Here is a 14,796-nt window from a genome sequence, read left to right as displayed (position 1 = left end):
ACAAATTCTATAAATATCTCATCAATTTCCTAGTAAGACATGAATCTCTGTTAAAAAATCCCAAATATATAAAGATTATGCAATACCTCAGTAAAGCATTCCACCTCACTCTCATTATGTTCTCCTCTTCCAGACATTAGCATGAGCTTGTTCTGCAATTCTTTCAGGTCATCGTAGGTGCATGTCCTGTTTTTTTCATGTCCGTTCTGAATTTGCAGCATCAGTGAAGTCTCTAAAGTTAGCTATAGAGGGAAGTATCAACATGATACATGCTTAGGTCATGAAAAGATCATTTGTATATACTGTACATTGCAATAAAAATGCATAGACAATACAAGTTCAGAAATATTATAGATTGTTAAAACTGTTACAAATATGCCATATTTTGTGACAATGCAACACTATGGTCAGGTTCTGGTCCACTACTAGCAATGTGAATGTTTCCAAAAGGAAAAAAAAGGTTGTTGGCCTTGCTCAGGTAATTTTACTAAGTGGGAACAGAACCAAGTTTTCATCATTATACTTTCATGCAGCATAATTATTTCTAATCGTATTATACAGATGATTCACAACATATGACTAAGTTTGCTTGTTCATTGGATAATACTCTTAACTGTTGTGTTTTTCCCTATCCAGGTTGAGACATGTTTATGCACTAGTTTCATGCTTACCCTTTTCTGGTCCTGGGCCTTGATGGTGTATATCCCTCTCTCATTGATGGATTTAGCCAGGGACAGGGATGAAAATTCAACAGATCCATGGCTTTCCTTAACAGTTTTTAACCAATCCAGATGCCGTGCTGTATCTCGCTATAATCAGACACCAAACACAAATTCTAACTGTATTTTTTAGTTTAAAAGTTTCTGTTGAGTTTTTGCTGTTTATTACAAATGGCTGATGAAATAAATGAATAGGATTTGCCATGCATGCTAAATTAGGTAGATCTTCACAGCTTATTTTGGACAGTGAATGAGCAATTAATTAATTAAGTAAAAAAAAAAAAAAATTCAAAACAAGAATCTTGAATCTGGCAGAATTTTTCATGTTTGACCATGGTTAAGATATTTTTTTTACCTCTAACTTTTCTGCCTGTTTCAACTTAAACTACCCAATTATAAGTAGTTGTATATGGTATAGCTGTGATTGTAGTCGCAACATTAGTTACAGTGTGGTGGTGACATAAAGAGTGGAATCTCACCAACTTCTTTGGCATTTTTCTGTCATTTTCGAGTGCTTTCCACAATTTGGACAATGACTTCTTGAAGGCCTCAAAATCAGAGTCCTCCTTCAGTCCATACAACATAGATGAGTAACCAAGGACAGCGTCATGAAAACAGGCCACTCGATCCACATCCAGGTCATTTTCTCCAGCAGAGATGGATGCCAGGTCAACAAAAACTTTCAGCTCATTGATATCTACAATTCAAAATTTCCTTTAGATTAAGAAAAGAACTGTGTTCAACCCTTGGTAACAAAAATGAAATATACTTTACCTGTAAGTGCTTTTTTAACCCACTGGACAAACTCTGATGTCTGACTGAGTGCCTGAAGACATTCCCTGTGATTATCTGTAATGTCTTTCAGAATCTCTTTGGCCTTTATGAAGTTATCATCAATGCAATTAAGGCTGTTTTTCTTGAAGTCAGCTTGATTCTGAAAAGTATGCATTACAGTAAGAAATTGTTTAGTACATGATTCATGATGCCAGTTTAGATCTGCATAAAAACCTATTTGAATTAACAGTTAACATGCTCATTTTCCTCAAAACTCCCAACTTAATTGTCTGTGACTGAATGTTTTATTATACTTGTTTATTTCAATTTCCATTTTCCATTTCAATCTATACATTACAACAAATTATTGTATGTCAGTAATTAATGAGAGTACGAGTCAAACTAGTCTTCAACAATAAACACACACAACAAACCATTTCACCAAATGTGTCACTCAGAGTCTCTGAATGAAGCCATGTCAAAACATGTGCTGTTAATAATGTTACGGTAACAACTGGTGACCTATTATAAAGTCAGCTCTTTTTAAGTTACAATTGTTGGAAAACATACCACATGCAGCAAATTCTCCAGCACTTTGAAGTCTCCTTCTGGACATATTGCGTTCCTGATATCCATGATGATTTTGGCAGAGTCCATTGCAAGATGAAGATCCTGGTACTGTTGAATCTGTTTTATTCTTTTATTGATCCATTTTTTCTTATCAGATGGATTTATTCTGCACATGATGTCTAAATCTTTTCGCAGGTCTTCATACTTTCCTTTATAGTCCTCAAAGATGCTGTCTATTTCCTCCAGTAACAATTCCCCACTCGCCAGACCTTCATAGAGCCCTTTGTACCTGCTGTAGCAGCTCTGAAATATTTTGCTGTACACCAGGTCGAGAGTGTAGATTTCTTCATCAATATCATCTGTATCAGGTTGGTCTCTTGACAGCTCTTCCACTTGGTTCATCCAGCACATTTTGAAGATTGAACTATCTTTAATGGCCTGTAGTTCTGAAGCCATTTGTCGGCTGATATCACAAAGGTTGAAATAAGTAACCTGCCCAATTGTACTAGGGGTCTGTCCATCAAGAGTGAAAACCTTCATGAATTCATTCAGATTCATTGTCTCAATGTTCTGGCGAAGTTTTGTGTCCAACCCCTTGAAGTCAACTGTGGATTAAAATATATTATTAAGGTATACAGATTGTCTTCTCAATTCAAAAACCACTACAGTATATCAAGATACAAGAATTGCAAATAATCACTCTCAATGTAAGGGGACAGCAACTGAATACTGAGGACTTGTCAGATCAACTTAATGCCTCTTGTGGTTGCATGATGTTAAGGCAAGCAGCTCCACAGAGGAACCACAGACTTGGAACTGTACATATCTCTTTTGCACAGATCAAAAGTACCATTTTATCAATGTTTCCACAACCCTACTGAGAAGCATCTCAGCAATTTTCTGCTAAGCTCAAACACCTAGCACTGACAGAAAATCCCTGATGCAACACTTCACATTGCCTCAAACTGTCATAGATGTTTACATCACAACGACTACATATGAGAACAGTATTCCTAATTGAACAAACAGAAAGACAGACAAAACAAACTAGCTAATGATTTTCACCTCCAATATTGCTAACATTAATCGATAGAAAACACCTTGTATTTCAACATTCACACAGGTTCACAGACAACTTTTCACATGGAGAAAAAAACACTCCAATCGAGATCTGGTTCCAATACCATGTTTTAAGGTGACCACAGCTATAAATTGTGCTTGTGTCTTTTGACTTCACACTGTAGATCAGACTACTTTCTTCGCAGATGATGTTCTTCTTTGAGTTCATTTTCATTCCCACACTGCAAGGTTCAGCTCCTCCCCTGCCCACTTACTTTCTTTTGAGGCCTTTACACGTGCCAATGTATGCAAAACATATACTGTATGTCTCCAAAAAATTAAAAAAATGTTAGAGATGTTTTTAAACTATGCCATGGCATAGCATCTTTATCCTGAGATGAAGTTTCTAACAAACCCAAATCTTAAATACAATTTTCCTTAGTGTGTCAGTGCTGCCTACCTTTGACATGTTGCGGAAGCTCCTGGCAGATTTGTAGAAGACTTTTGACCAGCTCCTTCTCATTGTGGACAGCTTCAGCTTCGTCTTTTCTTTGTCTGAGTAATCGTCTCATGCTTCTGTCATCTTTACAACGACCATCATCACAGAGGCCATCTAGAGGAACATAAACACTTAGATGAACACATATATTGAAGTAGAATTACAGAATTATGGAGAATGAACAGACCTCCCGAGAGACCATTTCTGAACAATAACTAAATCATTGCCTGAACTAAAAGCATAAATGTTCTTTAGGGGCATTTGAACAAGATAAAGTATAAATATGATAACAACATGGACAGACAACCTCTTTGCTTACTTAAACAGACCAAGAGTCATAAACTCTACTATATTGCTGGAGGACATTCATCTGATTCTGATTTTTTTGTCCAATCATGATAATGTTGTCTTATAAATACACAACAAACTGTATAACTTTAATAACTATGTGATAATCCATTGAGGAGAAATTAGTAATAAAGTAATTAGTAATAAAAGTGTTCCCCTGAAACAAAAAAGCTGAATATTCATCAACAATTAATCAATTAATTAATTAAAAAGCAGCTCAAACCCTGCCCATTTTGACAAGAATTATAAAGATGAAAGCTTGACCTAGCTCACTGAGCTGGTCTCAAACTCATGAGCCAAGACAATTCCTATTAAGATTTTTTTGGTTTTTCGGCTTCTATGAGTATGTTTACGCTGCTAAAGATTTTAAGTGTAGTCAGATTAAACTTTATTCAACAAAATGACAAGAAACCAGCCAAGGCCTGAGTCCTCAATTTAGTCTGAAACAGCGCTCTGAATAAGAAAGTGTTGCTTGAAACTCATTTAGAAAGACCTGCCAAGACAATACCTCTGCCTCTACCTTGTCAACAGTAACACATAACATGGCTCTGTGTTAAAAATAAATGTAATAGTATAAGAGAGCAAAGAGAGAAAAAGCAGGTCGAGGAGATATAAATATAACGATATTCTGATTCACCTATCTTCAGCAAGTCAACAAATTCTTGTTCTCTCTGCAAGATTTGGTTTAACGTCTTCATTTGGATTTCTCCACTGAAGAATTTCTCTGACACAGATTTGAATGCTGAATTTGCCAAAGACATCCTGATTTGAGCTTCATCTGACAATTTGTCAATCAGACTTCCTCGTGCACCTGGAAAACAAGCAAAGTGCTAACATTAACTAGAAAACATTTTACTATTATCTATGTGTGCAGGCAATCACAATAAATGTACTGCCTGCCCACCTTCACTTTGTTTCATTTAATCATTACAAATTTCTTTCACAGTTTACTATCAAGAGTGACAAAAACCTAGACATTATTAAAGAGTTCATTTCCAGTCAATGTTGTATCATTATATTTTATATTTTAGTATTTACCTGTCATTTGGAAGACACTTTTGGCCATGGGCCAATTTAAGAGGTGCTCAAATATCAAGTCCTCTCCTTCAATGCAACCTCCTGTGGCATCCGTGGGCCATGACTTCACCAAAACAACAGACATCAGCTTCCCAAACCTTGTGATATCATGTGTCTGCAATAGAGCTGAAACTGCTCTGCCAGATTTATCCTGAAATCACAGGAAAAAAAGAATGCACAAAAATTTAAATGTTTCATGTTATGTTTTAAGATATGGACATGCAATATTTGTCATGCACAGTGGTGGATTTAGATATGGGCGGTACGGGCAGCATCTTGCTGGGGGCAACATGGGGCACACTGCACACATACCAAAAAAATAAATAAACCCTGAATGCTTCTCTGTTGCTTTTACATGTCAATGTCAATTATATAATGTCACTACCAAATAAACCACAATTCATACTGTGAATACGTAATTTCACAGACACATTGTTGCATTTTTTTCTGGGTTGTGTGTTACATCGTTAATAATATAAAATCAGTCGGCACACCATCAAGGTGAACTGGTTTAATCTTGACTCTTGGTTGACACTGCTGAGGGATGGGTAATATTGATATATAAGTGTGTTGTTCTATTTGTGATATTGATTTTTTATTACCAATATGTTCTAATTTGTGATAAATAAAAACTAATTTATTTGTATTTATATACTAGAATTCCATTCTTTGCACTTCATTTTTAGTATTTGTGATTGTTATGATTGTATATAATTTTGGTATTTATAGTTGTTAATTATATCTATCTCTATTGATCGATTGATCAATATAGACATACATATATATATATAGATAGATATATTCATACAAACTACAACTGCCACTGGTCATTGTGCTACAAGGTTGAGCCGATCTATGTCAAACAAATGTCTTTGGGAGTCCTTTCTTAGAAGTATCCATAATTAAAGCACTGTAACATGAATGATAATTTATTATACAATGGATATAAAACCTTCACCATTCTTTATTAGAATGCAAAAAGATATCCTTGGGCACCTACAACTCAAGGTTTAGGGTTAATTTTAATTGTCATTAGGATTGCACAATTTTATTTATTTATTTATATTTATTTATTTTGTACTTACACATGTACTTTTTTAGGAACACCTTTGCAATCTCATACATATGAAAAAGTACAATGTATATTGAAAACTGTTCCTAATATTTCACCACCCTTATGTTTGTTAATAGGGTGGACAAAGTATTAGGAACACATTTCAATGTAATACACTCCAGTACAACACCACTACCCACTACAACCTCACTAATAAACATAAAGTAGAATGGGTCAAGAAAAACTGAAAATGTACAAGCTTCATAAAGTAGAATTAAGGGCAGAGCTGTTGTGCTGAATTGCATTAGATTTCACATGTTCCTAATAAAGTACTTGGTGAGTGTACACACAAGCAAAATATGTGCAAAACAGATATACTGTAAAAAACGGTGTGTAAGACACATCTTTGACATGATTTTCTTTCATTGAAAAGTGGGATGCGTCTTATACTCCGGTGTGTCCTATACACCAGTAAAATGCAGAGACAGGTTGGATATGATTATAGGTATGTAAAAAGGAGGTCCACACTAAGCATGATAACTATTATAATAACTATAAAAATAATGATGTGAGCATCCACATTTATGAACTATAACGTCAGTGGTGTCATAAACAGTGGTGTCAAGCATGCACTGCACGCTCCAGCTGTGTCAGCAGCAAATGAAAATAGATTGGCTATTGATGACCCGTTACTGCTGTATGTTGTACAGAAAAATAAAAAAAAATAAAAACAGGTGGGTTCACTTCGCTTTTATTGAGCTGTGGCAGCACAGATCTGAAGCCTAAAAGAGGCAGCTCTGATGAAGTCTTTGGGACTCAGTGAGCATACATATACACAGTGTAACAAATATGTAAAGTTACTGTGTTCTTTTAAAAGGTTCAATTGAAAGTCATAGCCTAACCTGAACCCAGTCAGAGTTAATATACAGGGCCAATTCAGTTAAGCAAATCATTACTGGACCATTAACCATTAACCCAACACACTGTTTCAGGTGTAATATGTGTGTTTTGTTGCGGAAATTGAAAAGTTTTGGAGTATAAACGTATGTTTATAAATGAATAATTATTTAAATAAATCAGTCTTTAATAGAAAAGTGACTTTCCCAGCATGACACCCCCCCCAAAATAGGCTCTGTCTCATACACCAGTGGGACTTATACAGTGGTTTTTACATCATAATGTATTCACTGCTTATTATCAAAATCATACCTGACAAACAGCTTCAATCGCTTCCAAAGCACATTTCTCCATTGAGCTGCATAACAGCGGACATGCCTGGCTCAGTTCTTCCATCTTCTTGGAGTAGATTCCAACTTGATTCGCTAGTTTTTCCTACCACATAAGCACATACTCTTAGTTTTATTTATCAAGTTTACATTCAAAACATGTAAACACAAACAAATCCAGTCTTACCTTTTTTAACTTTCCTTCAAAATCATTCATGAAGGTGGTTCTCCAGAATGAAGTATGTTGCTCATGACTGAAGGATAGTGAGAGTAACTTGTTCCATACCTAGAAAGAGAGACATCCTATTGATTTAATACCTCTGCTACATCATATGTCATATGTATTGCAGACCACATCAAATGGCTGCCACACTATAACTATTTTAATTCAAAACCATGGCAGAGAGAACATCACATACAGAATATTACAGCAATTCATTTCTGCTTACCTCAACTTCACGTGGTACAGAAAAGTCTGTATGTATGTATTCATTCAGCAGATTGTTTTGGAAGGTAGTTCTTCGCCATTGCGTCATTGTTTCTATTGTCTCCCCAATTGACTCTTCATGAATTCTCTCTCTTGACTGTAATAGCAATTATAATACATTAATCATGTATATCTATTTACTGCTTACATTTTAGCATTAAGAGTTTTAATGATTAATTGAAAATATATACTTTATTTATATTTTTTGTGTGTAAACTTTTCACAAAATTAGTCAAATGTTTCAAAGACAATCAAATAATTGATAATATCATGTAATCCATGTTAGTTCAATTATTTATTTTCCTCAATAGAAGATAGATACAATAGATATTTCAAGCCTCAGTAAAAGTGTGGCTTGTCCAACAGACTGTCAGGTGATGCTCACCTTGGAATCAGTGCAGTCGTATGCCTTTGCAATCAGACAGACAAGATCAAGGAAGATAAGAGGGACATCACAGCGGTGTGGATCTGTTGTGTGACGGCAGATAGAACCAAGAAGCCATACTGCAGTTTTCAGGCAACACTCTCCGTATTTGTCATCAAAACTATGAGAAGAAATTATATGAATAATTGTTGTTTATGAATTAAATGTGTTATATGTATGTGTATATTGTAGATACTAAAATTCATAACGATATTTTATAACAGTGACAGATTTTTTTACCTTTTATTGCGATGGTTTTCTCTTTCTATGAGATGACCTGCCAGTTCTTTCAAAGCCTGTAATCCAAATAACATAAGACTTGAAATTTGTAGACATGATTGAACATGGTGAGGTAAAATTCAAACAAGTGGTAGCTTCAACTTAATGCATACCCTGTAGTCGGAGTGATTTATGCCAGATCTGACTCTGAATTGAATGTAATGAAGAATGTCGAGGAGCTCCACTGGCACAGAGCATATGAAGCTCATTAGATCATCCACACTCAGCAGGGACATCCAAGAGTGCACAAGAAAACGGTCAATGTCCACCAGGTATGCATGGTCTTTCATGATTCTGATCAGACTCCTGAAATAAAGTCAGACTAGATTATGGTAACCAGGCATTGAGGAAATAAAAATCAAGATGTCCCCAGGAAGCGTAAGTCTCTCATTAGTTCTACAGGCTAATGAAAGACCTAATTGTTTTTTTCAGATTTTTTCATATTCAAAATATTCCACCATCAATTTTATAGAGATACGATCATTTCTGCAATCTAAATTTTGGATTTTTAAAATTTTATTTTTCTCTGGTACCAGCAACTGAAGGTGCTATGAGTCAGTGGCATGCATTGATAATGCATGTTGTTGTTCCAGTTTGGTTCTGAGACCAACTGCTCCTGATTATCGTTTGTTGTGAGAAACATACATTACATATGAACAACTGGTTTGTCTGGGATCTCAGCTACTATATATTGCTATTGAGGGCTATTTATATTTTCTCCAGATATTTTGAAAAGTCCTGTACATGTGCTTTGCAGAGGAAAAAAAAGAAGCAAAAACATACTTTACATACTTTGCATCTCTGTAGATATTAATTCCCTTGCTCCTCCACAAGCCAGTCCAGGAGTCCCAATCAGGATTCAAAACAGGTGGAACTGGCTCAAATGGCTTGCTTTCTCCTCTCAGTAGGTGAATCAGAGGAATGAGCAAGACCCACTTCTCAATGTGGCATTTACGAGCATTGTTGCAAAGCATCTCAATGGCATCTGGAACACTATACCAGTGGAGAAATAAATAGTGTTTAGTTTCATTATGCTTATAGTAGAAGAGCTTTTTGTTGGAAAAAAAAACAAAAACTATTTCCAAAGTTGACTATGTTGTTGTTGTTTTTTTAAGTCATATTATAACACTTCTGTTTTACTTTATGCTGTTGAGAGGTCAAAAGTATTTAGAACTGCACTGTCATGTCCTGATGAATGCAACACAAAAATCAAGGTCTCTGCATAATCGAAAACTGTATTTTATTCAAGTTTATCTAAGTCAAATCATGTTTATGTTATACTAAGTTCTCTGAAAATACAGCATCTACACTGACATACTTTAACAATAGAAAACAGCTCCTCTTCTTCCTTTTCTTTTTCTTTTGTTGTCTTAAATTACCTCCACTGGCTTCAATTTTAAGTTGACCCATGTCTACCTAATTTGACAAGCAAAACTTTCAATCATGTAAGAACATTTAACTTACAAAGAGCTCAGGCTGATAGTCACCATTGTCTTCAATTAAAACTTAAATCTTAGGGTCTTGTAGTAAGCTTTAGCTCTGTTGTAATCTTCAATCATTTTCATAGTGTAGCGTTGTTTTTTCATGCTTTAACTTAAAGTAAACATTAGTTACATTTTATTATCTGCAAAAGGGCTTGCAAAATCTTTCCAGAAAGGGAGAAAATGGTGTTGTGGCTTCTGAGGCAAGCAGAGAAGATCACATAGATTAGATATTCCTTGATCTGTCATGTGGTCTTTCAGATGCTTGTTGTAAACAAGCAAACCAATCAATCCCGCACTGAGAGGTGATATCCCATTCCTGGATTTGGAAATTACGTTTTTCTCCAGAAAACCTTTAAGCAGGATTTTCACCTGAAAAAAAAGAAAGAGGAAAACCGATTTATGTCAAAAATCGTATATTCTGATCAGCGTTTGGTGAGAAGAATAGTACATATTAATTAAATTTGTCTTAGATTTTAGGGGATCATTCTGGATGTGGATGTGTACTGTTGTTGAATAAAACCTTTGACATTTACCTGTTCTGGACCATACAGTAATCCCCATGATCTTTCTATGCCATCATGAAGAATAGGATTGCTGTATGCATGAATGAACTGTCTTAGCAGGAAAAAGAAGTCGCCCACATTTTGCTCATTCCAGATTGTTAGCAGATCAAAGATTATTTTTAGCATTTGCCAGCCAGCGTGGTCTCTCCCTTTTATTACAGCTTCTTTGGCAGATTGCCAAGGCCACAAAGTGCTCTTTAGATCAGGATGGATGACATCATCATACTGGTGCCACTCTCCTTAAAAGTTTAGCAGAAAAATAATGACAGGGGTCAGTAATTGCTACATTCATTTCTTCTGGTCCATTCATACTGTTTATGTTTTAGGTGTTTCAACAGCATGACTAGAATGATACAAGTAGTTAAAAAATTAATCTGCTTTAGTACTATGTTGTTTGATTGACTGTGTATTATTTTGTCTGCTGCAGCTTCTCCTTGGCCATGTCTCTCTTGTAAGAGTTATCAAAGCTCAATGGGACCTATCTGGTTGAATAACTAATACAATTTAAATATTTTTGTTGCACAATTAATGATTTGTACATAGTAATGTGTATATATACACATACTTTGGTCAATATGTCTAGACACAAAATTCACAAAACACCATTTTATTGTGGTTTGTGCTAAAAGACAGTAATAAACAGTATGAAATAAATACAGTAAGTCATTTGTAAAATTAGGAAAATGTGTGTCTGAGCATGAGTGAGTCTACTATACCTTCATGTGTTAATATGTCCTGTTTGATTTTCAGGCACCTGTTGATGTATTGACTTCCTTCTTTCTGATAGATGGTCTCATACATAACCTTGTATTCATTTCCACAGGACTTGTAAACAGTATATTTGTAGGGTATGCTCTTAAGAATTTTGCTTTTGTCAATCTTAAGTCGATGCTCCACAAGATAGCTCTTGTCCCCTACAGGCCTGTGAAACATAATCAGTTATTATTAGAGATGGAGCATGCAGCGAAGGAACAAATATTATATATTCCAGTGAACTATTGAATCAATGATAGTCATTAAGTCGCTCCTACTAATAGAAACATCAGGATAATGTGATAAACTGGTTTCATTGTTTTCTTGGTTTTCAGTGGGAAATTTACAAAACATGTTATGATTGTGGAAAAACTAATTTGCTGAAATAAATCATACTTAGTGAAGGTCATTACTGCGCCAGCCTCCCATGTTCCAAACAATTCTTCAGATTTTAGAATAATCAAGTCCTTCTCTGGATCCAAATCTAAGTCTTTGGAGGTGATAACATGGAAGTACACATGTATATATTCACTGACTGATGAACTGAAGAAAAAAGAAAAAAGTCAAAAAGTTACTAGTAGTAGTAGTTAGTAGTAGTAGTAGTAGTTAGTTAATTAATAATTTCAATCTAAAATAGTTTGGAATGTATAAAACACTTTGTATTATACACATATGCATACATTAGCTTAAGAAAACATTTCTTGATCAAATTTCCTATAGCCTATGGTGTAACTCACGTTTGTGGTGTCTGAGGTTCAAGGGCTTTTTTCAAGGTATCTGCTGGCACTAGCAGATCATCTTCAGCATTACTCTGGCTGGTAGGATCTGAATGCGTCTGTGACCTGGAGACATCTTTGTTGTTGTTACCTGATTGCTGTTTCCGTCTCTTTGACAAATGTGTATTTTCTTTTACATCTGATTTGCTGTCAGCAGCCTGTGAGAAAAGGAAATGGTTGAAGAGTAAACAAAGCCCTGATCAGATGATCAGGATATTAACATATCTACTGTAGAATATATACAATAAAACTTCAGATTGCAGAAATTGTTTCCTAAAAGAATCTGATATGGAATCAGTGGTGTAATTTAGAATAACTGTATTTACTAAGTCTCATGCTTTGGTGATAATATACATTGTAGTTTTTTACTTCTAAATTGAGACATTGGACATGAAAATACTCAATTGTTAAAATGTTTGTTAAAATGAATAAATTAATATTACAGAGGTAATAGCATGTCCATGACTATGATGTCAATACCACACTGATGAAAATGGTTACCGTGGCTATAATGATGACAATAATTATCATGTTATTTGGTTATTAATTTATAAAATCAGAAATGGAGTAATACATATTTTATTATAAGTTAATGATTCAAGGGTTTTTGTCAGTTTGAGTATTAAACTCGAGTTAACTTAAATAGTTTGAGTGAGTTTTGATTATAGATAGATAGATAGATAGATTGATTCAGAAAAAAAGCTAGTCCAATACTCGTACCTCCACGTTTTTCACAGTTTCCTGTGTAACTGGACATGGATCAACTGAAGACTCCATTTGTTTGGTTTTTGGCTCATCTATATGATGTTTCTGAGCTTCTTTCCTCTGGGTTTGTTTAGGGAATGTATGCTGTTGAGGGTTGATGTGATTTGTATCATCTTCTTGACTCTCTGAGAGATTCTGTGTCTCATTAGAGATTGTCTTTTCTTTAGCCTGTTCAGAAACAGATAGCTTTGCCACTGGATCACATTCTTGAGGTGTTTGCTTTGATGATGCAGTAGAGGTTTTGATTTCTGGTATGGTTGGGTTGTCAGTGTCCAGACCGCACTCGTCAGTGTTATCTAACAAGTCCGGTCTTGTTCGACCATCTCTGGTAGGCCTTGAGTCATCACTGGCCAGCTGCCCCTGAAAAGAGTTTAATAGTTATCTCAGCAGATAGTTTGGCAGAAGTTTCACTTTTTCAAACTTTCTCCAAAGGATTAGTGACTCTGTAGGCAGAAATTATCTCAGTAGTTGAGTGGTTAATGCATTTAAAGCCAAAAAAATCACCATTTGTTTCAGTTCATAAAATATAAAATGTCTATTGTGAGGAAAAAACGCCATATGTTGGGATAATAAAATAGACTTTATACTGTGCCTTTTTTGTACCTCATTGTTTTACTACAGTAGGTGTCTACCTTATAGTACAAGTGTCTGTAAAACCCATAGAGGCTCTCAAATGTTTAGAATATTGACACTCAATTATAACCACATTCCTGCCGTTGCAGAAAACCGTTGTACTGCCCTCGGATTTAGTTCTTAATTCCTCTACTGATTTATATGATATCTGTGTACACTAGAGGGAGTACACGTTTCAGTTTCAACAAGATGGAACAAAGATTGCTTCTGATTGTAAAGAATGCTGAAACAAAATGGGCTCTCTTTCTTTTTTAGTTTTACTTAAATAATTGCTCAATTTCAAACGTTGCTTTAAAAATGTAATTAGCATAAAAATTGTGCAAAAATAATGAAACATTTCAGCCATTTCACCTTAATCTGGGCACTTTTCTCTTGTTCTTCTTTAACGTCTTTAGGAACCTGGTCTTGATTTTCCTTTTGGATTTTCCTTCTTTTAGCAGGTACTGAATGTTGTTGTGCTGGTGCAGCAACATCTGAGTAACAATTGTTATTTGGCAGATTAGTTAGACATATCTAACCACAGTACGTTTCAGTTTTATTTATTTATTTTTATCATACTCCCACTTTCAAATGGGATAGCAGAAGAATAAATTACAATTTAAAAAAAACCTACCAACAACTAGAAACCAACTGTAGCACATGATAATGATAATACAGCATTTATATCAATATACAGTACAGAGTCTAGTCTGGTCAAAAGTACACCTGTTTTATGGTTACACATAAAAAAGCTTTTATTGGCCTGGTTAAAAAGGAAGAAAAAATGATAATAACTTGCAGGAAAGCTTACCTTGGGTCCTATTTTGAGTCAAGGCAGATAACTTGAAACCACATTCAGGACAGAATTTATATGAACTTTCCACTCGAACCCCACAATCAGGGCAGAACATGATGTACCTGTTAAAAAAAAAATGAATGGAGGCAAACATTTTGGTGTACTCATTGACTAGTTTAAGTAGAATTTATGAAACTTTCAGAAAGTTATTTTAAGTAGATAAGAATTTTACTTCAGGAACTTATCTTTGTGAAGACTAGTTGAACAAGTTGCTGTACTTAATAGTAATTTGGCGTGTTATGAAACTACAAAAAGTTTGGACTGGTACACTAGAGGGAGGACACATTTCAGGTTTCCTCTTTCCGTGTATATAATTCTTGAACTTACATACAGTGCAGGACAATCTTTGAAAGTCTCTTAAGAATCAGTAGGAAACACAAAGTCAAGACAAATAAGTTAAGGTCTTTCTTCAATTAGTCAAGATTAATAAAGTACTCTATGTATTCATCTATCAATCTGTAATATTGTAGT

At 34.9% G+C, this 14,796-nt stretch overlaps 1 protein-coding gene across 1 annotated transcript in view; it reads right to left on the bottom strand.

Moving 5' to 3' along the window:
• The window catches only part of LOC128361488 (E3 ubiquitin-protein ligase rnf213-alpha-like), a 32,354-nt gene extending 24,000 nt beyond the window's left edge, over nt 1–8,354 (bottom strand). The window contains 12 exon segments of the mRNA XM_053321973.1: nt 87–242; nt 672–809; nt 1,199–1,416; nt 1,494–1,653; nt 2,064–2,668; nt 3,583–3,735; nt 4,607–4,780; nt 5,008–5,197; nt 7,310–7,432; nt 7,514–7,612; nt 7,776–7,910; nt 8,199–8,354. Of these exon segments, the coding sequence (XP_053177948.1) occupies nt 87–242; nt 672–809; nt 1,199–1,416; nt 1,494–1,653; nt 2,064–2,668; nt 3,583–3,735; nt 4,607–4,780; nt 5,008–5,197; nt 7,310–7,432; nt 7,514–7,612; nt 7,776–7,862 (2,103 nt within the window). The 5' untranslated portion in view covers nt 7,863–7,910; nt 8,199–8,354.
• Between the last annotated feature and the right edge of the window lie 6,442 nt (nt 8,355–14,796).

This window comes from Scomber japonicus, chromosome 7 (genome assembly GCF_027409825.1).
Source record: "Scomber japonicus isolate fScoJap1 chromosome 7, fScoJap1.pri, whole genome shotgun sequence".
Taxonomy (NCBI): domain Eukaryota; kingdom Metazoa; phylum Chordata; class Actinopteri; order Scombriformes; family Scombridae; genus Scomber; species Scomber japonicus.
This window is presented reverse-complemented; position numbering and strand designations above follow the sequence as displayed.